This window comes from Microtus oregoni, unplaced genomic scaffold, assembly GCF_018167655.1.
Source record: "Microtus oregoni isolate MIOR12 unplaced genomic scaffold, Mior012 000017F_ref0000208, whole genome shotgun sequence".
Lineage (NCBI taxonomy): Eukaryota > Metazoa > Chordata > Mammalia > Rodentia > Cricetidae > Microtus > Microtus oregoni.
In genome coordinates, this window is record NW_024543076.1 from 39,410,278 (window position 1) to 39,435,666 (window position 25,389).

Consider the following 25,389-nt stretch of genomic DNA (forward strand, 5'->3'; position numbering starts at 1 on the left):
CCATACCCCCAACCCGAGGAAGAAAGCCTAGGGGCTCACTTCTTACAGAGGAGGGTATAAGTGAAAATGCACGCTCCACGACACCCTCACCATGATGTCCTGGTCACTTTCGTAGATGACCCAGGAAGGCGTTCACTCAGTCTAGATGGAGAGGTCCATGCAGAGGAATGAAACCTCTTGCCAACACCCAGCATGCTATGCTATGGTCTGGATCTGGAATGTTCTCCAAAGGTTCAGTGCTCATGGCTTGGTCACCAGCTCATGGCATAGTTGGCCGTCCTCTACTCCCAGCCAAGCTTTCCGATGACTGTCTACCAGGCAAACACCTCAAATGAATGTCCCAAGAGACCATGAGCCAGAATTCAGCTAAGGCAATCACTGATTCATGGATACTATCAATTACATGAGACAAACAAATGTTTACTATTCTAAGTTACTAAGTTTTGGGGAAACTTGTTACACCCTGTACTGGCTGGTTCTGTGTGTCAACTTAAGACAAGCTAGAGTCACAAGAGAAGGAGCCTCCGTTGAGGAACTGCCTCCATGAGATCCAGCTGTAAGCCATTTTCTCATTTAGTGACCAGTGGGGGAGGGCCCATCGCCAGACTGCTGTCCTAAGTTCTATAAGAAAGCAGGCTGGCCTGGTGGTGGTGGCGCACACCTTTAATCCTAGCACCTGGGAAGCAGAGGTAGAAGGATCTTTGTGAGTTTGAGGCCAGCCTGGTCTACAAGAGCTAGTTCCAGGCCAGGCTCAAAAGCTACAGAGACACCTCGTCTCGAAAAAAATCAACCAACCAAAATAAAACAAAAACAAACAAACAAAAAGAAAGCAGGCTGAACAAGCCACAGGAAATAAGCCAATAAGCAGCACCCATCAATGGCCTCTGTTATCAATTCCTCCCTCCAGATCCCAGTCCTGCTAAAATTCCTGTTCCAACTTCCTCCAATGATGCAAGTATAAGCCAAATAAACCTTTTTCTCCCCAACTTTCTTTTTGGTCATGGTGTTTCATTGGAGCAATAGAAACCCTAACTAAGACACAAACTGATAGCAACAATCACACTGTGTGCATTCTGATTCTCTGCCATACTTCATGCCGCTTCCCCAGAAATGTTTTTCCATTACTTAATTCCCAACAACTTCTCCATCTTTTAGATTCTAAATTTCCATCTTTTAGAAAAGACTTTTTTTCTGCTTACAAAATCATCTTAACTCTTTCTCTAAAGACCTCATTCACGTGGGCATTTGCTCATTTTTCTGCATTGCTGCTATGCTCTACAGATCCTTCGAACTGTATTCAACATACTGTAGTATGCAAAAAGTTTACTGAGGAGAAATGAAATTATACACACATGCATGCATGCACATGCACTTCTACTGGAAGTGAATCTGAACAGCATGAAGCAGCAAAGCTGGATGCGAAGGGCAGAAAAAAAGCTATGCTCACTTGCTAGTGCCATTGCACTGGGGTAAGTTACTTCAAATGCTAGCCTTGGTTTCTTCAGTGTCTTTAAAAAGGTTTCCTAACAGTATTAATATCAGAGTAAAAAAAAAAGGGTGAAGAAAATAATGCATGCAATTTTCTTTTTTGTTGTTTATTTATTTATTTTTACTTAAAAATTTCCACCCCCTCTCCTCCCATTTCCCTCCCCCTCCCCCCATTCCCCTTCCTCTCCAGTCCAAAGAGCAGTCAGGGTTCCCTGCCGTGTGGGAAGTCCAAGGTCCTCCCCTCCTCCATCCAGCAATTTTCTTTTAATGTATTTTGCATAGAGAATGTTCAACAAACATGAAATATTATTTATGTTATAATAACCACAAATTATAAAATATGTACTGAAATACTATTCTCCAAGTCTCTAGATGTTACCAAGTAGCAATGAATTAATGGAAAATTATACAGGCTAAAATAGAACACAGATCTTCTATTAAAACAACTTTTAATATTTGGAAATTCCACTCTTGACCCAAGTGTAGGACTGAAGCCTTGACTTTTTCTCCTCTCCTACTGAGGTTTTAATGTCAAAGGTTTTGTGGAAAAACTTGAAAAGGCTTGCACTCCTTGAGAAGTAGCCACACCAAGACATGGCTGGATCACTTGTGACCTTTCCAGTTCCGAAGTGGCACAAAAATTCCCAGACATTTCTTTTGACCATCTCCGCCCTGACAGGTGACAACTACACAGCAGTCAGTTCTGGTAGCAACAAAGACAGAGTCTACAGCAACCAAGCTAATAGCAAAATCCAAAGAGTCTACAGCAACCAAGCTAATAGCAAAACCCAAAAGCAGTTTCCGTGATATGCATCCCAACTAGGAACAACTTGACCCCTTAATACCATGTGCAGTCGACACCACATGCTTCCACAACTCCCATGTGTCTAGAAAAGATCATAATGTACAATCTGACCACATGTGAACATACTGTTCATATAACTATTGTCTTTTATTTAACGTTTAAATATAGCACACCCTTTTACTTTTAAATTATCGAAGATGTGTTACAGAAGAGCTAGGTCACAGGTGAGTCTAAATCACCAATCTAGACAAAAATAGACACACTTTTAAGGTGTGTTCTTTCTCTTCCGAAGTAAAGAGACTCAATTCAAACTTTTATTTTCTCTTTGCCAATATACACCTTAAAAACTTGAGTTTTTGAAACATCCACTATATACTCCACTTTCTATTTGACCCTATATATTTCATAACCTGAAATAGAAACAAAGACTGGGAAATGAGCTTGTTTATTCCACCCAGTGTCAAACAAAAGTACAAGTAACATTCAGGGCACGTGCAAGTTACCTTGCAGCTGCCAATCATGCTTGTTTTGAAACTCGATTCTCAGAGCTGTCAATCACGTGTGTTGTGATAGAGATGCCAGAGTAGATATAATGCATTAAAGAGGCGCAAGCCTCATTTACACATTAATAAATAAAAGGACTTTTTACTTATACAGCTGAGCTGGATGATTTTACAGAAATGCTTGCAATTTCTGAAAAATGAAAATATAATAATGAAATGAAAAGGTTTTGAGACTTTGACAAATCAATACGCATTGATGAACTGTGGGGATTCTGTACTTTGGAAAAAGTGGACGCGCTCCTAGCCTGGTAACTAATTAGAAGTTGAATGCCCAAGAATGAGAATGACAGAATCAAACTGATCTTAATCTTAATGGGAGCAAGCAAGATGTCAAAAATAACACCCTTCTGTTCTACCCCCCAGTACAACTCAACTCACTACTAAGTCACAAATGAACTAGAATACTGTTTGAAAGCCACCTCTGCCTCCCATCCATACTGGGCTCCACTCTCTACTTTGCCGAGGGCTTTATTCACCCTGCCATCACTTCTTCCAACAGTTTCCTCAGAGACCCAACTCTAGTATAAACACTTCACACCTCTTCCAGAATGACCTCACTGAAACACAAATGTGAGTCATGTTACCTGTTAGAATATTTCAGTGGCTGTTTATTCCCTTCCAAATAAAGCCACACCTTTTAAAACAGCATTTCTGTTACTGAAAACCTATATTCTGTCCGCCTGCCACATTTTCTACCACACCTCCTTAACCCGGGCTGGCTAAACTGCTTGGGTTCCCAGGAGACATGGGCTCTTTCACCTGGCAGCCAGCACTCTTGCTCTCCCCATATTCCCCCACCCATGTCAGCAGCCCCTCTGCTATGGCTCCCTGATGCAAGCAATGGAGACTGACCCCTAGTCGCCACTCCCGGAGAACATGGTCAAACAATGAATGTGGTGCTATTTGTATGCTTACTCTCTGTACCAGGCACTGAGGATGCAGTCTCAGGATGCAGAGATTAGCTCTAATCCATGTATCATTAGCATTAACAATACCGAGATAACTGTAATACAGTGGTCCTCAACTTTCCTAAGGCTGTAAACCTTTAATACAGTTCCTCATATTGTGGTGATTCCCAACAATAAAATTATTTTTGTTGCTACTTCGTAACTGTACTTTTGCTTCTGTTATGAATCATAATGTAAATATCTGGTCTTTGATGGTCTTAACCCCTGTGAAAGGTCACTTGACCCCAAAGGGGTCGTGACCCACAGGTTAAGAACCACTGATCTGCTAGATACACACTTAAAGTTTCTAGACGCAATGAAAAATTATACTGTTTGTTTAAAAATAAATGTTTTGCAGGTATATTCCAAAGCAAGCAAACTAATCAACATCATAAAGCTATTCTGTAGGCTTAATAATTTTTAAAGGAATTTCATGATCCACTTACAAGTTCCCTGTAAGAATTTCACTTCTTCAAATACAATCTAGAATCCAATAATCCCACCTTACTTTCCCCACTCTTCCTACTGAGGTATTAAAGTTTCTACTGTGACAAATGCTCATGTCTTAAACACTCAGCACCTCGGCTGGTTCAACAGACACTGCTCTAATATGTGATAGCCCTACCAAGTGGACCAGTGAACAGAGGCAAACCCCAGAGCAGCCATACTTCACCCAGAGCCAATGAGAACGGAGCTGAGAAGCTGTCATAATATACGCAGAAGCTCACGGGCTAAAGTGCGTGCACCTGGGGCCTTACTCAGTAGCTGTTCTTATTTTCAGCACAACCAGTTTCTCAGGTTTCAGTACACTGGACAGGAAAATGTAGGAGATTTGAGAGTAGAAACGGGCATCATAACAGGAAAGGAGAGTTGAAACAAAATTACAGAACTGGGGGTTATGTGCTTACTGAGCAATAACTCTATATGGTATCTGTGTGATGATAAAATATAGAAATTCATATTTGCAAGTATGACCTCAGGACATAAAAACGAAGGTTAAGTTTTAGGCCCAATGAAGTTAAAGCTGTTACATTCTATAAAAGCACCAATCAAAAAATGAAAAATTGAGTATTATGTATATCAACAGACTTCTGTTCCCTGAAAAATAAATCGCATTTCTAAATACCATGAGTTATCCACATTGGGTGCCATTATGTAACATGAACAGGGACCAGGCCCTGTTTGTTTGTTGTTGGGGTTTTTGTCCTCCCACCAGGTTTTTCACAACTGTTTAGCCCCAAAGAAAATCATACATAAGTCTCAATAAGTTATAAAGCTGATTGGCCCATTAGCTCTAGCCTCTCACTGGCTAACTCTCACATCTTGATCAACCCATTTTTCTGATCTATGTTAGCCTTTTTTCAGTGGGGCAGCTCACATCCTGCTGCTTCAGTGATCTGGGCAAGAGTGGGAGGAATCAACTTCCTCCCTCCCAGAATTCTCCTGTTCTCATTACATCATTTCTGCTTCCTGTCTGGTTTTTCCGCCTATATTTCCTGCCTGGCCAATCAGCGTTTATTTATAACATGATTGACAGAATACAGACAATTCTCCCACATCAGAGGCATGCTGACTTTAGCTACCAATCACTGCTAAACATAACCAATTTCTGTAACTACTATTGGCATTAAAATTACAATCTTGATTTATTCTAAAAATCCTGGGCCCGCTATAAATTACCATACTGGTACTAACACTGTCAAACCATGGAATACCATTGTCTTAGTCAGGTCAGTATGCCACAGCAAAGCCTGAGGAAAATGGTAGCTTACAAACAGCAGCAACGTATTCCTCACAGTTATAAGAGTTAAGGAGTCCAAAGGTGGCAGCTGAGTCTGTGTGACGAAGGGAAATTCCTGGACACTATATCCTCAACTGGAGGAAGGATCAAGGACATTCTCAAGGGTTGACAAAAACACTAATGCCACTCATGACGTAATCCCTTTCCAACAGCCCGACCTCCTAATAGCATCATGCTGGTGATTATGTTTTAACATCTGAATCTTGGGAACACACACACTCAGACTGCAGCCATCATGACCACCACGGCCACCACGGCCAGCATCGATAGCGAACTCCCCTGCATCCTTTAGCAGATCTGCATCTCCATCTCTCACTGCCTTCAGTGCCCCTGGTAGAGAACGGACTGCGCAGGTGAGACTAAGTTTTGACGACATGTTTCATGATTGGAAAAGCAGAAAACCCTCATGGGCCCTGGATTAACACAGAGCCCTAGGCTGAAAATCTGCTTTGTTATTAATTAATTGTGTAACTGCAACACATTATGCCCAGAAAGTCATTTCATTCATTTGGAAAATAGCAATGCTATTGCCTACACTCTGGGTTTTTGTGTGCTATTCACACTGGAACAAATCTGTTTATTTGAGTGTACATTGTGTGCATATGACAGAAGAAAAAATATTCTTTAGATATTCAGATACTGAAAAAAGTGCTTTGTCTAAATCATAGCAGAAGCCCTCTGGTTACATAAGAACAAAGGAGACTCAGACAAAAGAGACAGATATACTGAAAGAACGAGAAGCAAAGCAAAGTGACTTAAACACACCAAGAGTGAGCATCGCTGTCTCTGAGTGAGGGTCCACAGTGGAGCTCTGGCCACCTTCCTTTCCTAGCCTTGCCTATCTTGTAAGACTTATGTCTGTCAGGTCCACCACTGGAAAGAGAACCAGACAGAAAGTCATCTGCAAAGCAATGCCTTCCAAATTTTACAATCTTTTGTTCACCTTTTGTGTGCATGTATGGGTGAGATCTAAGAAAAGGCCTTACTCTACAGCCTGAGCTGGTCCAGCACTTACTATGCATACACATCAGACTGTGACCTTCTGCCTAGGTGTTCCCAGTGCTGCACTGTAGGTGGGTGATGCCACTCTTTGCTTCTCAGCCTTCAAATATCCTTGCTCAATCAGTTCTTAGGAAAATCAACTCTAGAGACTTTTTGTTTTCTTTTTACTTTTTTTTATTAATCAATAATATCATTATACATAACAATGCATGTTCCCACTCCCTCCCCTCCTCCCATTCCCTCTACACAGCTTCCCACTCCACCCCCATCCAGACCTCAGAGAGGGTAAGGCATATTGCTTTGTAGGAAGGGCCTTGGACCTTCCTACTATATCTAGGCGAGCAAGGTATCCAACCAAAGAGAATAGGATCCCAAAAAGCCAGTACATGCAGTAGGGATAAATCCTGGTGCTATTGCCAGTGGCCACTCAATCTGCCCCAGCCATGTAACTGTCAGCACTTTCTACGACTCACACACAACCTTGAAGTCTTTCTGCAAAATACTAGGACTTTTTGGTGCAAAGGTTGGAAACCATTTGTTTAAAAAATATAATTCATATATATGCATACACACACACACACACACACACACACACACGCTAAATCCAGGTTTGGTGGCACACACCTATAACCTCAGAATTTGGGAGGTTGAAGCAGAAGACTCCCCGAAAGTTCATGGCGTCTGTTAAGAAACAGACAATAGAGGAGATGAAGCTTCAGCGATGCCATGGCCTGCTGTGGTGACAGCACTGCACTCTGGAGATTGACTGACCATAGAGTCTCAACCCCAGCCCAGACTGCAACTGGAGGAGTGACCAAAGGAGCAATAGCCACGCCATGCCTGTACCAGGAGGAGCGACCATCTAAGCCTTGGGCCTGTTGGTACCCGGAGGAACGATTACAGAAGTCTCTACCCTGCTTACACCTGAAGCATTCAACAGAGCCACAGCCCCCACTACAATTAGAGGAAAAGGGACACCCCTGAAACACAGGCTCTGCCTATTCTAATTGGATGAAAAAGTGGGTCCATCAGGATAAGAATCCACTCCACAACATAAAGAACAAGACAGCACCACAAGAAACTAGTAGTTCTACAATAGCAAGACCTGAACATCCCAACCCAAATGAAGCAGAGAAAATGACCATAAAAATAACTTTATGAGGAAGATTGAGGCCCTTAAAGAGGAATAAAATAATTCACTTTAAGTGGAAGAACAGACAAAAAAAAGTGGAAGACATCAGCAAATCCCTTAAAAACAACAAAAAGAAAAAGCAATCAAACAGGTGAAAGAAAGGGGTCAAACTTAAAAACTAAAATAGAGGCAATAAAGAAAACACAAACAAAGAGAAATTTAAAAATGGAAAATCTCATAACCAATCAGGAACTATAGAGGCAAGTATAAACAACAGAACACAAGAGATGAAAAAAAGAATCTCAGGTGCTTTAAAGATACAATAGAGGAAATAGATACATCAGTCAAAGAAAATGTTAAATCCAAAAAATTCTTAAAATCTCCAGGAAATCTGGAATACCATGAAAAGACTGAACCTAAGAATAGTAAGAACTGAAGAAGGAGAAGTCTAGCTCAAAGGCACAGAAAATATACTCAACAAAATCATAAAAGAAAACTTTCCCAACCTAAAAGAAGGACATGCCTATGAAAATACAAGAAACTTACAGAACACTAAACAGACGGGACAAAAAAAAAAGTTCCCTCATCATAAGATAACCAAAACACTAAACATACAGAATAAAGAAAGAATATTAAGAACTGCAAAGGAAAAAGGCCAAGAAACATATAAAGGCAGACCTATCAGAATTACACCTGACTTCTCAATAGAAAGAATGAAAACCAGAGGACTCTGGTCAGGAGGTATGTAGACACTAAGAGACTGGATGCCAGTCCAGACTGCTAAATCCAGCAAAACTTTCAAGCAACATAGATGGAGAAAGCAAGATATTCCATGACAAAAACAGATTTAATCAATACCTATCCACAAATCCAGCCCTACAAAAAGTACTAGAAGGAAAATTCCAACTCAAGGTACACCTACAAAACCACAGGAAATAGATTATCACACACACCAGAAAATCCCAAAGAAGAGAACCGCACACACAATACCACCACAACTAACAAAAGTAAAAATGACAGGAACTAGCAATCACTGTTCATTAATATCCCTTAATATCAATGGGCTCAATTCACCTATAAAAAGACACAGACTAACGGATTAGATACAAAAACAGAATCCATTCTTCTACTGCATACAAGAAACAAACCTCAACTACAAAGACAGATATTGCCTAGGAGTAAAGGATGGGGGAAAAGGTTTTCTAATCAAATGGACCTAAGAAACAAGCTGGTGTAGCTATCCTAATATCTAACAAAATAGGCTTCAAACTAAAATTAGTTAAAAGAGAATGAAGAAGATCATTTCCTATTTGTCACAGGAAAAAGTCCACCAAAATGAAGTCTCAATACTGAACATCTGAAGGTGTAAGTCACAAACAATCCCACACCAATCTGGAATTATGATTACTAGAATGGATATTTATTTAAAGGGGAAAACTTACAGATCACCGTCCCAGACTCTTACGGGAGGTCCTCCCACTCCTCCAGCAGAGGAAATTCTATTAATTACCTAGGTTACAGAATAGGGTTAGAGAAAATTAAAACGCAAAAGGCACAAATTAGGAGAGACCGCTTAAAGACTCTTAATGACTTCCAAAGATTGTTAGGAGACATTTCCAGTCTACGACCAGCTGTTGGGATAACACCTGATCTAATAGTTCATTTAAACAAAACCTTAGATGGTGATAAAGATTTGAATAGTCCAAGAAAACTGACAGCTGAAGCAGAAAAAGAACTGACAATGATTGAGGAAAAATTACAGGAGGCACATGTGGATAGGGTGAACCCAAATCTTAGCTGCATCCTAGTCATATTGCCTTCCAGAATTTCTCCTACAAGGATTCTAATGCAGAGGGAAGATACTATTTTAGAGTGGATATTTATACCTAATAAACCAAGTAAAAATGTAAAAACTTATGTGGAAAAAGTCTCTGAATTAATTATAAAAGGTAAGCTGAGACTTCGTCAACTAGCAGGTATAGACCCAGCAGAAATTATAGTGCCTTTTACTACTGAAGAAATAAAAAAGTTATGGGAAGACAATGAACCGTGGCAAAGAGCTTGTGCTAATTTTTTGGGAGAAATTAATAGCAACTATCCCAAAAGTGGTAGACTTAACCTCATAAAAAGAACTTCTTGGATTCTTCCTAGAATTGTACATGATGCTACAATAACTGGAGCCCGTACGTTCTATACTGATGCAAATAAATCAGGGAAAGCAGGTTACAAGTCAGATGAATTGAGTAAGGTGGAACAAAGCCCTTATAATTCTGTCCAGAAGGCAGAATTATATGCCATTCTTATGGTGCTAAGGGATTTTAAAGAACCTCTTAATATAGTTACAGATTCACAATATGCAGAAAGAGTTATCTTGCATATTGAAACTGCTGAATTTATACCAGATGACACAGAGTTGACTTCATTGTTTATCCAGGTACAAGACATAATCAGGAATAGGCTTTGTCCGATGTACATAACACACATCCGGTCCCATACAGGTCTGCCTGGTCCTCTAGCCCAAGGCAATGCTGAGATTGATCAATTATTGATTGGAAGTGTGTTGCAGGCCTCAGAATTTCATAAGAAGCATCATGTCAATAGTAAAGGCCTAAAGAAAGAATTTTCCATTACTTGGCAACAAGCTAAGGACATTATAAAGAGATGTCCTACTTGTTCTTTCTAAAATCAAACACCGTTGCCTGCAGGGAGTAACCCAAAGGGTACTAAGAGAAATGAAATCTGGCAGATGGATGTGTTCTACTTTATGGAATTTGGTAAATTAAAATATGTACACCACACCATAGACACGTATTCAGGTTTTCAATGGGCTACTGCCCTGAGCTCAGAAAAGGCTGATTCAGTAATCACACATTTATTGGAAGTTATGGCCATCATGGGTATACCTGCGCAAATAAAGACAGATAATGGTCCAGCATATGTATCTAAGAAAATGAAACGCTTTTTTGATTATTACAATATAAAACACATTACAGGTATACCAAATAATCCTACAGGTCAGGCAGTTATAGAAAGATCAAATCGTACTATAAAGGATATGCTGAACAAACAGAAAGGGACCGAAAATACCCCCAGAAATAGATTACATAATGCTTTATTAACCTTGAATTTTCTTAACGCTAATGAGAAAGGAATGACAGCAGCAGAGAGATATTGGATAATGGAAAAGTCTGCTGAACTAAATCAACCAATTTATTTCAAAGATGTGTTGACCTCTCAATGGAAGCCAGGAGATGTGCTACGTTGGGGAAGGGGTTTTGCTCTTGTTTCCACAGGAGAAGAAAAATTGTGGATACCATCAAAATTAATAAAGTTTCGATTTGAAGAGGAGAAACCTCTTGGAAAGGAGAAATGACAACTTATCCACAATGATGATATTCATACAGGTGGTAAGAAAAACATATAGAACGGGGGCAGTGTTCTGTTCTTATCTCCACAGGAAAACACTCATCTTTGAAAAATTCAAGGGACCCTGGATATTTGGATACTGACAGATGGAAAAATACCTGCCCAATAGGAAATATCAAGAAAACTGAATGGGTTGTGTAAGTAAAATTAAACCATATTTCTAAATTTATAAAGCTGGTTTTGAAGTTGGACTCTGGCTCAGTCCCTCTCCAATTCCAAGCCTGTTAGTAAGAGAAAAACCCAGAGTTTCTGGAGTTTCTGTCTCATGTCAAGAGCCATGATGTGGGACAGAAAGAAATATGAGTTTAGAAAACATCTTTGCTTTTCTTCATATCTATCATACTTTTCATTGAATATATCATGTCTTTCATTGAATATATATATATGTCTATATGATTAATGTTTAAGTTTTTCATAATGAACAATGAGTTTTTCCTGAAGTGACATTTGAAGTTTCCAGGAAGAAGATGGGGCCCCATAACAACAACTCCACCTGGTTGATATGACGTCATGATACTGATAGCGCTACTACAAGACCTGCTTTGGATACCAGCTGCACAAGACAGTTCCAACTTGGTTAGCTGAAATGGTGCACATCTTATACAACATTTTGGCCAGACCTGCACAAAATAGTCAGAGACTATTGGCAATTTTAAAAGACATTGATCTTGAAATTTAACCATCATTTTACTTTCACAGGATCCCCCAGAAAGAACGTCGCCCCCATGACAGCTGGAAGTAATTCTAGAGGACGACGTCCCCTCTCCCAGTAAAGTTTGCCCTTGGGTTTAGGGACATCATTTAGGGGTTGATTATAATTAGTATACGATTGAGGGTTGGGGGAGGAATTTTATAAGCTCAGGGATCATTTTGGAAAAAAAAAAGAGGGATGATGGGATAATAGATTTGTAATTGTGAGTTACTGTTTTTAGACAAATATATTGGTATAGATTCTTGTATATTGACACAAAGTTAAATTATATTGACTATTGTATGCATGCATGTTTCTATCTCTGTTTAAAACATTTTTTATGTATTGACATATATTGTATTGATATATATATATATTGTATATATTTACCATATTGCAGTGTACATTTCTACCTCTGATTAAGATACTTATATAATGTTTGTGTATTGATATATATTTACCTACTGCAATGTATATTTGTACATTGTTTATATTTGGAGGCCATTGTCCTCATTTGTTTCACAGTCGTTTATTGTCTTAGTCTTTAAGTTTGATAGATATTGAGAATTATATAGACTAATAGTCATCTAAGTTTGTCATTTATAATTAGACTAATCAGGTTCTTTAGGTATATAGAGATTATACTCAGTATAGATAGATAATCTTCAACTTCTTCAAAGAGCTGTAGAAAATGGCCTTTAATCTAACTCAGAGTTTTGTGGTAGTGAGATACAATTGCTCCTGGCAACACCACTCTATTCCCGAGAGAATGTTGAGCACCGAAGACACTCCACCTGGAGCCTTCTTTTTGGCAGAACTGGCCTTGGGGCAAAGAAATGCCCATACCTCAACCACTGACAGAGATACAGAGCATGCATCAATGGATAAAACAGGACTGTCATATCCTGCCAAGACAGGGTAAGATAGTTTTGAAAAGTTGCTTGCCTTTGAAAATGGTATGTCAGTTATGTTAGGCCTTAGCCAATGTTGGTTGCTTCAACGCTGCTAATGTGACTTTGGGTGATTGCCTAGGTAGCTAGTTGTCTCTGTGATTTGTTGCATGTTTTGGAAGTTGTTTTACTGAACTTCCTAATTACCCAGGTAACATTATTTCCCTTCTCAGATCTTCGATGGGGTTGAAGACTATATAAATGTAGTTACTTTCTCTCATGACTTGGCCAAGTTATTTATTATACAAGACCTAAGCTAGTTAGAATAGGATATTTGTACTTATTGTATATAATTTCATAGTAGGTTTAGAACTCTCTTATTTAAACAAAAGGGGGAGGTGTTACGGGAGGTCCTCCCACTCCTCCAGCCTATCGCCGCTGAGATACCAGCCCATTGGGGCGTGGTCTCTCTCCCTTTAAAAAAGCGGCCACTTCCCTCTCCTCTCTCTCTTCACTTCCTGCTCCGCTGGTGACTAGACTCCCTTCCTGGTTGCGCAGAGGGCTGACGGTGATCTGTAAGTTTTTTCCCCTTTAAATAAATACCACCCTATTAATCATAATTCCAAACTGGTGTGGCATTGTTTATGACTTACGCCTTCACCAGACAACAGCCCTCTGCACAATCAGGAAAGGAGCCTAGTCGCTGGAAGCGGAGCCGGAAGCCAGAGAGAGAGAGAGAGCAGAGGGAAGTGGCCGCTTTTTTAAAGGGAGAGAGACCACACCCCAATGGGCTGGTATCTCAGTGGCTATTGGCTGAAGGAGCGGAAGGAGCTGCGCAACAAACATCTATGCCCCAAATACAAGGGCACCCTCATTCATAAAAGAAACATTACTAAAGCTTAAATCACACATAAAGCCCACACACTACACTGAGAGGCTTCAACACCCCACTCTCAACACTGGAAAGGTTTGCCAGACAGAAACTTAACAGAGGAAGAAGAGAACTAACAAATGTCATGACTGAAATGGACTTAACAGACATCTATAGAACATTCTACCCAAACACAAAAGAATATACCTGCTTCTCAGCACCTCATGGGAACTTCTCTAAAACTAACCACATACTTGGTCACAAAGCAAATCTCAACAGACACAAAAAAAAAAATTGGAAAACGCCCTGTATCTTATCAGATAACCAAGGCTTAAAGTTAGGATCCAACAGCAATGCAAATCTTAGAAAGTTTACAAACTGATGGAAACTGAACAATGCTCAACTGAACCAAAAGAATTCCTAAGTCAAGGAAGAAAGAAAAAAATTAACACTTCCTAGAATTCAATGAAAATGAAGGTACAACATACCCAAACTTATGGGACACTATGAAAGCAGTACTAAGAGGAAAATCTATAGCAGTAAATGTCTATATAAAGAAGTTGGAGAAATCTCACACTAGCAAATTAACAGAACACCTAAAAGCTCTAGAACAAAAGGAAGCAAATTCATCCAGGAGGAGCAGTCGACAGGAATAATCAAATTGATGTTGAAATCAATAAATTAGAAACAAAGAGAACAATACAAAGAATTAACGAAATAAAGAGTTGATTCTTCATGAAAGTCAACAAGACAGACAAACCCTTATCCAAACTAACCAAAAGGCAAAGAGAGAACATTCAAATTAACAAAGTCAGAAATGAAAAGGGGAGACATAACAACAGACACGAGGAAATCCAGAGAATTATCAGGTCATACTTCAAAAACATGTACTCTACAAAACTGAAAAGCTTAAAGGAAATGGACAATTTTCTGGCTAAGTACCATAAACCAAAATTAAATCAAAACCAGAAAAGCAAATTAAATAGACCTATAACTGCTAAGGAAATAGAAACAGTCATCAAAAGTCTCCCAATCAAAAAAAGCCCAGGACCAGATGGTATTAGCAAAGAATTCTGCAGGAACATCAAAGAAGAACTAATACCAATAATCCTCAAATTGTTCCACACAATAGCAATAAAAGGAACATTACCAAACTCTTTTTATGGGGCTACAGTTAATCTGATACCCAAACCATACAAAGATATAACTAAGAAAGAGAATTATAGGCCAATCTCCCTCATGAACATTGATAGAAAAATACTCAATAAAATACTGGAAACGAAATTCAAAAATACATTAGAAAAATAATCCACCATGACCAACCAGGTTTCATCCCAGAGATGCAGGGATGGTTTAACATATGAAAATTCGTAGCCGGGCAATGGTGGCACACGCCTTTAATCCCAGCACTTGGGAGGCAGAGGCAGGCGGATCTCTGTGAGTTCAAGACCAGCCTGGTCTACAGAGCTAGTTCCAGGACAGGCTCCAAAGCCACAGAGAAACCCTGTCTCGAAAAACCAAAAAAAAAAAAAAAAAAGAAAAAGAAAAAAGAAAATTCGTCAACGTAATCCACTATATAAACAAACTAAAAGAAAAAAACCACATGATCATCTCATTAGATGCTAGAAAAGCCTTTGACAAAATACAACATTCCTTCATGATAAAGGTCTTGGAGAAAGCAGCAATGCAAGAAAAATACCTAAACATAATAAAGTCAATATACAGCAAGCCAACAGTCAACATCAAACTAAATGGAGAGAAACTCAAAGCGATTCCACTGAAATCAGGAACAAGACAAGGCTGTCACTCTTTCTATATCTATTCAATATAGTACTTGAAATTCTAGCTAAAGCAATAAGATAACAAAAAGAGATCAAGGGATATAAATCAGAAAATAAAAAGTCAAACTTTCACTATTTGCTGATGATATGATAGATTACATAAGTGACCCCGAAAATTCTACCAGAGAACTTCTACAACTTATAAACACCTTGAATAATACAGCAGGACACAAAATTAACTCAAAAAATCATCAGCCCTCCTAAATACAGATGATAAATGGGCTGAGAAAGAAATCAGAGAAATATCATCTTTACAATAGCCACAAATAACATAAAATATCTTGGGGTAATAACTCTACTCACACAAGTGAAGGACCTGTATGAAAAGAACTTTAAATCTTTGATGAAAGAAATCGAAGACAACAGAAAATGGAATGATTTCCCATGCTTTTGGGTAGGTAGGATTAACATAGTGAAAATGGCAATCTTACCAAAAGCAATCTACAGATTCAATGCAATACCCAGCAAAATCCCAGCATAATTTTTCATAGACCTCGAAAAAAACAATACTCAACTTCATATGGAAAAACAAAAAACCCATGATAGCCAAAACAATCCTGCAAAATAATGGAACTTCTAGAGGCATCACCATTCCTGACTTCAAATTCTACCACAGAGCTACAGTAATGGGAACAGCTTGTTATTAGCATAAAAGCAGACAAGACAACCAAAGGAATCTAACCGAAGACTGGGACAGCAATCCATATGCCTATAAACACCTGATTTTTGACAAAGAAGCTAAAATTATAAAATGGAAAAAAAGAATCTTTGCTGACATGTAGAAAAATGCAAAGAGATATATATCTATGCCATGTACAAAACACAATTCCATAGATCAAAAACCTCAACATAAAACCAACCACACTGAACCTCATAGAAGAGAAAGTAGGAAGTATCCGTGAATGTATTGGTACAGGAGACCGCTTCCTAAATATAACCCCAGTAGCAAAGACACAAGAGAAACAATTAATAAATGGGACCTCCTGAAATTGAGAAGCTTCTGTAAAGCAAAGGACATGGTCAACAAGACAAAACAACAGCCTATAGAATGGGAAAAGATCTTCACCAAGCCCACATCTGACAGAGGTCTGATCTCCAAAATATACAAAGAACTCAAGAAACTGGACACCAAAATACCAAATAATCCAATTAAAAAATGGGGTACAGATTTAAACAGAGAACTCTCAATAGAGGAATCTCAGATGGCCAAAAGACACTTAAGGAAATGCTCAACTTCCTTAGCCATCAAAGAATGCAAATCAAAACAACTCTGAGATACCATCTTATACCTATCAGGACGGCCAAGATCATAAACACTGATGACATCTTATGCTAGAGAAGATGTGGAGTAAGGGGAACACTCTTGCATTGCTGGTAGGAGTGCAAACTTGTACAGCTGCTTAGGAAATCAATATGACAGTTTCTCAGAATATTAGGGATCAATCTATCTCAATATCCAGCAATATCACTTTTGACCATATACTCAAAGGATGCTCAATCATGTCACAAGGGCATGTGCTCATACTGCTGTTCATAGCAGCATTATTCATAATAGCCAGAACCTAGAAACAACCTAGACACTCCTCAGCTGAAGAATGGATAAGGATAGTGTGGTACATTTACACAATGGTAAAAACTAATGACATTTTGAAATTTGCAAGCAAATGGACAGAAACAGAAAAAAAAAATTCTAATGAGGTAACCCAGACACAGAGAGAAAAATATAATATGTACTCACTCATAACCAGATATTAGACATAAAGCAAAGGATAACCAGCTTATATTCCACAATCCCAAAGAATCTAGACAACAAAAAGGACCCTGAGAGAGACATGGATCTACTAAGGAAGAAGAAAAAGATAAGCTCTCCTAAGTAAATTGGGAGGGGGTGAGTATGGGGAGGAGAGGAGAGAAAGGAGGGAGGAAGGGGAGTGGGGAAAAATGTATAGCTCAATAAAAAAATATAAAATAAAAATAAAAATAAAAAAGGAAACTATGGGGGGGAAAGGAAAAAAGAAACAGGACAATAGCCAAAATAAAGCAAACAAACACTATGGGGCTTATTAAAGAGTGTTTAGCTCATGGGGATAGTGAAGCAATCAAAATGGTCTACAATCCCTATCAATTTGTCTAAGTCTAAAATATCATTAAACATATTTACTAAGACAGTGACAAAGAAATTAAACATATACCTAAACTTACATTACTAGCTTTAGTTATCATCCACTGTATCTTCCCATTCTGAAAATGTCCTAAATTAGAATGCACTCAACCACACGAACATCTGAATGACAGGCTGGGGAGGCAGCTTAGTGTAAGCATTTACCTAACAAGTAATGCCCAAGTGTAATCCTGGCCTTGGGGAAGGAAGTCGGAAAAGATAGAACATGATTCTTTACAAGTACCGGAAGAAAAGACGAGGTCAGGATGCAGCTTATGAGTGCTAAATAAATAATGCATGCTCTATTCAGAGTGACTTCAAATGAGTCATAACAGACGATTTGGTTACTCAGAGTCTGTCCATCAGAGGTCTGACACTATGGAAGAGAAATGTAAAGATCTCTCGAATCCATAACCTCTGTAGCGAGCTATATAATCTAAACACACAGGGACAATGGAGGTGAGCAGCTGCCAGGCCAGCTCATTGCTGTCCATCCCAGTGACACTATCTTCCTGGCAGTGACAAAGGCCAGGCCAACATTTCTCTGGAAGTTTCCACGCACACATTTTGTTTTGCATTCAAATAGTAATGAAACAAGCCGGGAACAGTAACTACACCGGCCTTATATTTTTCTCCAGCACTTTCAAAGCTTTAGTGAAGAGCACCTGTGAAGACCTATAGTAAACTGAACAATTTTAGGGAGAACATTTCTACACATACAAGAAATTTAATAAATACTCTGTAGACAGTAGAAATACCTCATGACACAATAAAAGCTGGACAAAGAACATCCTGGCTTAGTTTCTCTCTTAAATCCATGTTATGTACTGTAGGCAGCAGAAGAAAATAATCAAACCCGCCAGGTTAAATTGTGTCTGAACTGAACTACTCCTTGGGCACACTCGGCTATATCATTTCTGGTCCACAGCAGCATGGGGACAGTGTGTAAGCTTCAGTTTCTGCTTATCTTTTTTTTTTTTTTTTTTTTTTTTTGCTTTTTCAAGACAGGGTTTTTAAAAAGGTCGCCTGACAGCATTTCACGTCTACATCACTACAGCCTGTGAGCAAAGGCCTTTCTGACTAGTACTTTCTACTCATCTGCATTTTGTCTCCATACTATCCTTTTCCCCTTGTAGGGTTACTGCTATTTTAAACTAATTTATATACTTATTTACTATCTATTCCCTTTCCACCATTAGAGAGAATCTTTACTTCACAAAGACAGACAATGAATGGATGATATGAGTCACTAGCCCTGTCTACAGTGCCCAGACACTGAGATGCAGTAAGTGTGAATGAGTAGGTGAATATACAAATGAGCATATCAACCCTTGCACAACCCTCTTCATGATCTTCATTCATAAATGCATTAGTTTTGTGAGTACTTTGTAAGTTAAGGAGATATTTCTGGACACTGGACAGATGGTTTGTCAAAGTAGGAGCTGAGAGGTAGGTACTGAGAGGTACCAAGAGATGCACATATTTAACTCACTTAAATACAAAAAGAAGGAAGGGAGGTAGAAAAAAAGGGAGGGAGGGAAGGAGGGAGAAAGGGAGGGAGGGAGGGAGGGAGGGAAGAAAAAGAGGTAAATGAAAACAGCAACTACTCTAAAAACTAGAGATCTTTGCTAAAGCACTGTGAACTGCCCATCCCTTCTCCTTCTAAGTAGTCAAGTCCACTTTGGAGGGCAGACGGTGGTGGGGCTACAAGCTGTCATTCTGTAAGAATGTGCTCTCAAGTGGTGTGTGAATAGTTTTAAATGCAATTCTAAGGTTTAGTAAATATTGCAACAGATTCTAGCATTTAACCATTTAAAGCTACACTATAAAGAATATTCGATACATACCATAATCCACATAAGAGAATATCTAATCTCAAATATTGACATTTAAAAAATTGTAACCTGGCAAATAAGGAATTAAGAGTCAAATCAATAATTCTGAAATTTTCTATTCAAGACATTCTGAAGGCACTGTAAAATATTGTGTTCAAGAAAAAATGACATAATGACAAAACAGATGTTATAAAATTTTAACTAAATGAAAAAGAACAACCAGTATTCATAAAGAATTATCTATGAAAAATATTAACAAAATCCCATCCTTAGAGAGAAAGTGCCAGGTGTAGTGGTTTCCATCTACAACCCGAGTATTCAGGAGGGAGGCAGAAGCACAACTGCCCAAGTTCCAGTCAGTGAGGGCAACAGAACAAGACTGTGCCTCAAAGGAAAAGCAAAGGATCTCAGGTATCTGAAAGTGAGAATAAATCTGACCGGGTTTTACCTACAGATAGGTTTAACATGCCTGAGGAACAGCTTTAGAAAAGCTTACATCCACATCCGCCCTCCATAGGATTTCAATAACCAAATAACAGGAACATCTGCCTCCCAGACACCATCCATGTTCTAAATACTTACATGCAAACCAAGCCCTTCAGCCACGCTATGCAGCACACATACAATACAGTGCTGAAATCTGGACTGCATATGCCCAAGATGGAGTTTCTTTAGGTCTTACTACTTTGGACTGGACTGGGTTTGAATGTGTTTAACATTTGCCTGTGCCATTGCTTCCCACTCCAGGAAGCAAAGGAAGCCCCACTTCTCTGTGGAGACCAGACTGGCCTAGAACTCATAAAAGATCTACCAGTCTCTGCCTCCAAGAACTAGGATTAAAAGCGTATGCCACCACACCAGGCACAACCTCTTTTCTGTTTGCATGTATATGTGTGGGGTGTGTATGTGTTTGAATGTGTCGGTTTATACATTGACATTGGGTGCCTTCCTTGATCATTTTCCACATCATCAATTGAGGCGGAATCTCAATTAAACCCAGGGCTTGTTGATTTAATGAGTGCAGAAGGCAGTTTCCTCCAGGAACCCTATTTCTGACTCCCATGAGCATGACCACACTGTGTGGTTTTTAAAACTGTATACCTGTGGAATGCAGAGACTAACGGCTGCAGATTAAGTGATGGTTGAATGCACTCTCCTAAAGAGACATTTAGAGCATCCCCTCTACGGCTCAAAGGACACTTCAGAAGAGGGGGCAGAAAACTGTTAGAGCCATAAGACAGGAGGAAGAGTTGGGAAGTACCATGTTCCAGGCAAGACCCAGACAGGGACTGCAATCAAGCGCTCACAGGCGCTGCAGTGCCTGTATTAGATCTGCAAATGAGCTCATCGACAGGCAAGCAAGGGCGTGAGCAGAGGCTGAGCTATCTGTAACAGACTGAGAGAGGGGGAAGCCACTGTTTGCAGTCTGTACCCACTGGTGACCTTCCCAAGTTCCAGTGTGTACTTGGAATTCAGCGGTCACACAAATGGTCCTGGTTAAACTAAAGGAGTCACACGACAAAACCAAAGTCATGAACCTGAAAATGGTCTGGGAGGAAGGAGAATGTGTTCATCAGGATGGAGATAAGAGAGAGCAGGGAGAAAGAGTAACCAAAATGTATCACGTGCGCATGAAACTTTCAAAAAACAAAGCTAATTTAAAAAATCACCTGTGTTTTGCAGTACATCAACCTTTATAGCTATGTGTAGGGAAGGTATGAATTTACAAGAGTATGGAGACCAGAAGTCAACATCTCAATCCTGGATGTCATTTCTTAGGCACTGTCCATCACGTATTCTCTTTTGATAGAAAAGGCCAGGGTCTTTCACTGGCCTCCAGCTCCCAGACTATACTGGCAGGGCATTGAACCTGAGGGATCCATCCGCCTCCCAGCACTGGGATTACAAGTGCATGTTCCACACCTGGCCTTCTGTGGTGGTTCCAGGGTTGGAACTCTGGTCCTTAAGATTGCAGAACAAGCAATTTACTGACAGTCACTTGGAAATGATTCTACTTACTCGCCATCCACATCCGGTCTTTTACAAACACAGTGAAACTTGCCACCGAAATCTATGTAGAGATCATCCTCCACAATATGAAAGATCCGCCCAATGACCAGTTTGTCCTTGGCAGGCCCCATCTGTGTCAGTGGAGAGTGTCTCAGCATGGAAGCAAAGGATTGTACATTTTTTGGAGACTCCTAAATATGAGAAAAAATATTTATAAACATGAAATCCATCAAAAAGATAAGAGTTAAGTTTAACAGAGACTTAAAGAGGAAATTTCACAAAACCAATCTGCTGTACACCTACAGTGTGCAGAATGAGTTCAAGACCAAAGTGGAAGCTTACTCCATACTCCTCATTCCTCTTCCTCCCTTTCCTTCTCACAGGCCACTAGAGGAGGCAGCAGACTGACTCTCTGAGCCTCAGCAAAGGCAAGGACAACAGGCAGGACCTAGACAGTGCTATCAGGTCCTGGCTCCTGCGCGTGTCCAAGGAGGCCACACTGAACTCACTCCCAGAACCTAAAGTGTGATTTCATCACAAATGCCAGTGCAAACGTTAATCTCTGTCATAGAACAATGCTAAACAAATGGGGTTTATCTTCACACCCTCTTCTTTCTCTGATAGGATTCACGCTGCAAACTCTCCAGGAGTCTTCTGCAGCATCTGCTTGAAAGCTGAACACAGGATGCTGTGAGAGTTTTTCTTATTCTTACAATTGTTTCCAGCAAGCTTTGTTAGAGACCTGTAAATACAAACTGGTGTTTTCTAGTCCTCTTTAATTTGAATATGGGATGTGTGATAGATGTTGGTACAAAGTACAACGTTTCTATTTGTGAGAGCAAATTACAAAGAAATATTAATTTGATGTGACTACATTTACCGACCTACACCCTGAATTATGAATGAGTTTTACACGCTACTTAAGAATTATTAATCATTTAGTGGCACGTACCTTCAATTATACAACTACATTTGTAACAGAACTTTAATGTGGTGCTCTGAATTACAACTTAAATGCTGCTCCCGTGAGGGCCCTGAGTCGACCCACAGATTGAGAACCACTGTCCTAGCGGCTCAACAGTGCCCAGCCCTAAACAGAGCAGAGTCACACCAAGTAAGCCAAGAAGAAACAAGGCAGGCACCACGTTCCTTTGCTGGAAGCCACTAAGTCACCTACACAGTCAGCACCAGAGTGGCTGGGAAGACCAGGCAAATGTCAATGTAGGGTCTCGCTGTGCTTGTAACCAGAAAAGTCCCCATCCACACGGGCCCCTACCAGGTTTCTTCTTTTAATGTTTTTTCACCTGACTCATTAGAACCATAGCCATGTAAAACAAGAGGCCCAGAAATGAACTGTGTACTCAGGAGCCACTCCTAACACACAGTCTCCTTCATAACCATGAAGAGATGCGTGGGCTAAGAGCGTGAGGCAGCAGGTGTCACTTCCCCTCTGGTTTAGAAAACAGTACGCTGAACTATCTCATAAAGATTCCCTTGGGCTGGCAAGACGGCTCAGGGAGAAGCTGCTGACAAGCCTGACACCTGAGTTCAATTCCTGACACCCACTAGGTTGGAGAATCAAGCAAGGTGCCCCCTGACCTTTGCAGGCAAGCTGTGACATAAGCACACACACAAATAGGTGGGAATAAAATTAATTCCCTTGAGAGTTTTAGTAAATCTTTTTTAAAATATCTATTTCATTCTACGTTTTTCGACGTCAAATGGAAACGAAGCATTTCTTTCTCTTCTGTCACCTTTGCCTTTCTCACATTGTACAGTAGGGACAACCGTGTCTTCAGTGAGGGAAAGGACTTCACACAAGCACAGGACTCCTGGGTTAATTCCTGTACAGTTGTCATTACTCACTGGCTTTTGAGAGTCATTTAGATAATCAGACAAAAATTAATAATTAAGATCCTTTCAAGAGATAAAGCATCAAACACAGATAAATGCACTGGCAAATTTCACCAAACATTTTAGAAAGAAATTATTCAAATTTTCCACAATTTCTCTCAGAAGTTGGAAAGGAAAGCACTACTTCTCAATTTGTCCTATGAGGGCATTATTACCTTAAGGCCAAAACACTCAGGACATGACAGCAGGCAGAGAACTATAGATTAGACCTTCAGTGAATACAGACTCAAGTATCTATAATAAAATAGCAGTAAACTAAATCCAACAACATATAAAAGAATTATGCCCCCCAACCAAGTGTGGTGTAACAGAGTCAACATACAGAGATCAATTAATGTAACCCATCAAATCAATAGAGTACAGAAGAAAACCACATGACCATGTCAACAGCAGAAAAAGTCTAGACAATATCCAATATACAGTCATAAACACTCTCACTACACTAGGAATAAAGGGGAGCACTTCAACTTGATAAAGAGTGTCTTCAGACAACCCCTCTAGCTACCGTAATTAATGATTAGAAACATGGAGATCTCTCTAACGACCTGAGAAGGAAGGCAATGAGTCACTCTCTTTGGCAAGGGATTAGAAGTCCTCACTAATTCATTAAGGCAGGCAAAAAACAAAAACAAACAAACAAAAAAAACTAAGCAAAAAGTGTACAAAAGAAGAAACAAACTATCCTGAAAGGAGATGATCATGTCTATAGAAGGCAGGGTGGTGGTGGTGCACGCCTTTAATCCCAGCACCTGGGAAGCAGAGGCAGCTGGATCTCTGTGAGTTCGAGGCCAGCTTGGTCTACAAGAGATAGTTCCAAGACAGCCAAAAATACACAGAGAAACTTTGTCTCAAAAAACAAAAACAAACAAAACCCAAAAACCCTCAGAAGGACAAGGAATGAGAGCTCGGTTATTCACTGGATTGCTCAGCACACACCCTTCACCCTTCTCGGCATCACACAGAACTGGAGAGCTGACACAAGTTTGTGACCCCAGAGCTCAGGTTGACTCAAGAGAATCCGAGTTTCAAGGCAATCTTTGCCCGCATAAAATTAAAAGCTAGCTGTTGCTGCTATTTTAATGTAAGCTAATTTAATTCTTGGCGGGGGGGGGGTCAGCCTGTGCAACAAGAGATCCCACCAAAAATAAAAATATCAATAGGCAACTCTGCTGGCCCTGAAAGCAGTGATTACAACAAGGTTACAGGACATCCGGGTCTGTCAGAGGAGCCATCATGCTTGAGGGGCAAATAAAATTACAAAAGGAAGCCAGGTTCACATTCTCTCTCTCCCCCCCTTCTCATCCTGCCATTTCCACCCTTCCCCCCCCCCCCACCACCTCTTTTTCCCATCCTCTCCCTTTGCCCTTCTCTTCCTCTCTCTCTCTCTCTCTTTCTCTCTCTCACTCACTCTCGACAGATATGTCTAACTAAACATTAGGTCATGCAGCTAAGTACATGGAATTTTACTTCCAGTTATTCTACAAAGTGAGGCATTTTCCCAAGCAAGACTGTTTTTGCTGTAAGGGCTTATGTAAGTCAGTCTGTACTATACAATTTCTCTAATAACACACCACATTTAAAATTTATTATTATATTTTATCTTCCTTGCTATACTCCAAGATGAAAGAGTTATCTGTATTGCTCACTACTAAAAAGTTGCATACATATATAATCATGGCTCTTAAAAGAAAAAGAAAAGTGGTATATTTACTGACTCTCCTAAAAAGAGTCTTCTATAAATCAATTTCTATTCCATCTCTGACACCATCCCTCTGAACACACTCAACCTCCAATCTTTGACACACTACCAAAAAATCCTTTCCAGGGAAGATTCTCGTTATAGTGGGTAACAGTTACTGCAGAGACTCAAAACTCCTCAAAGTACTGAGAATAAGTAACTGTTGAGTGCTCAACCCTAAACATGACATTTATTATCCCTCAAAGGCTCACAGACAGAAGGAGGGGAATAAAAGATGTACGTGCTGTGGATGGGAAAGAGTGCTATCAAATGC

At 39.8% G+C, this 25,389-nt stretch overlaps 1 protein-coding gene across 1 annotated transcript in view; it reads right to left on the minus strand.

The window, feature by feature from the left end:
• Window positions 1–25,389, minus strand: part of LOC121458307 (28S ribosomal protein S28, mitochondrial) — a 131,129-nt gene that overhangs the window by 81,392 nt on the left and 24,348 nt on the right. The window contains exon 2 of the mRNA XM_041667503.1: window positions 21,473–21,654. Within this exon, the coding sequence (XP_041523437.1) occupies window positions 21,473–21,654 (182 nt within the window). The remainder of the gene's footprint in view (window positions 1–21,472; window positions 21,655–25,389) is intronic.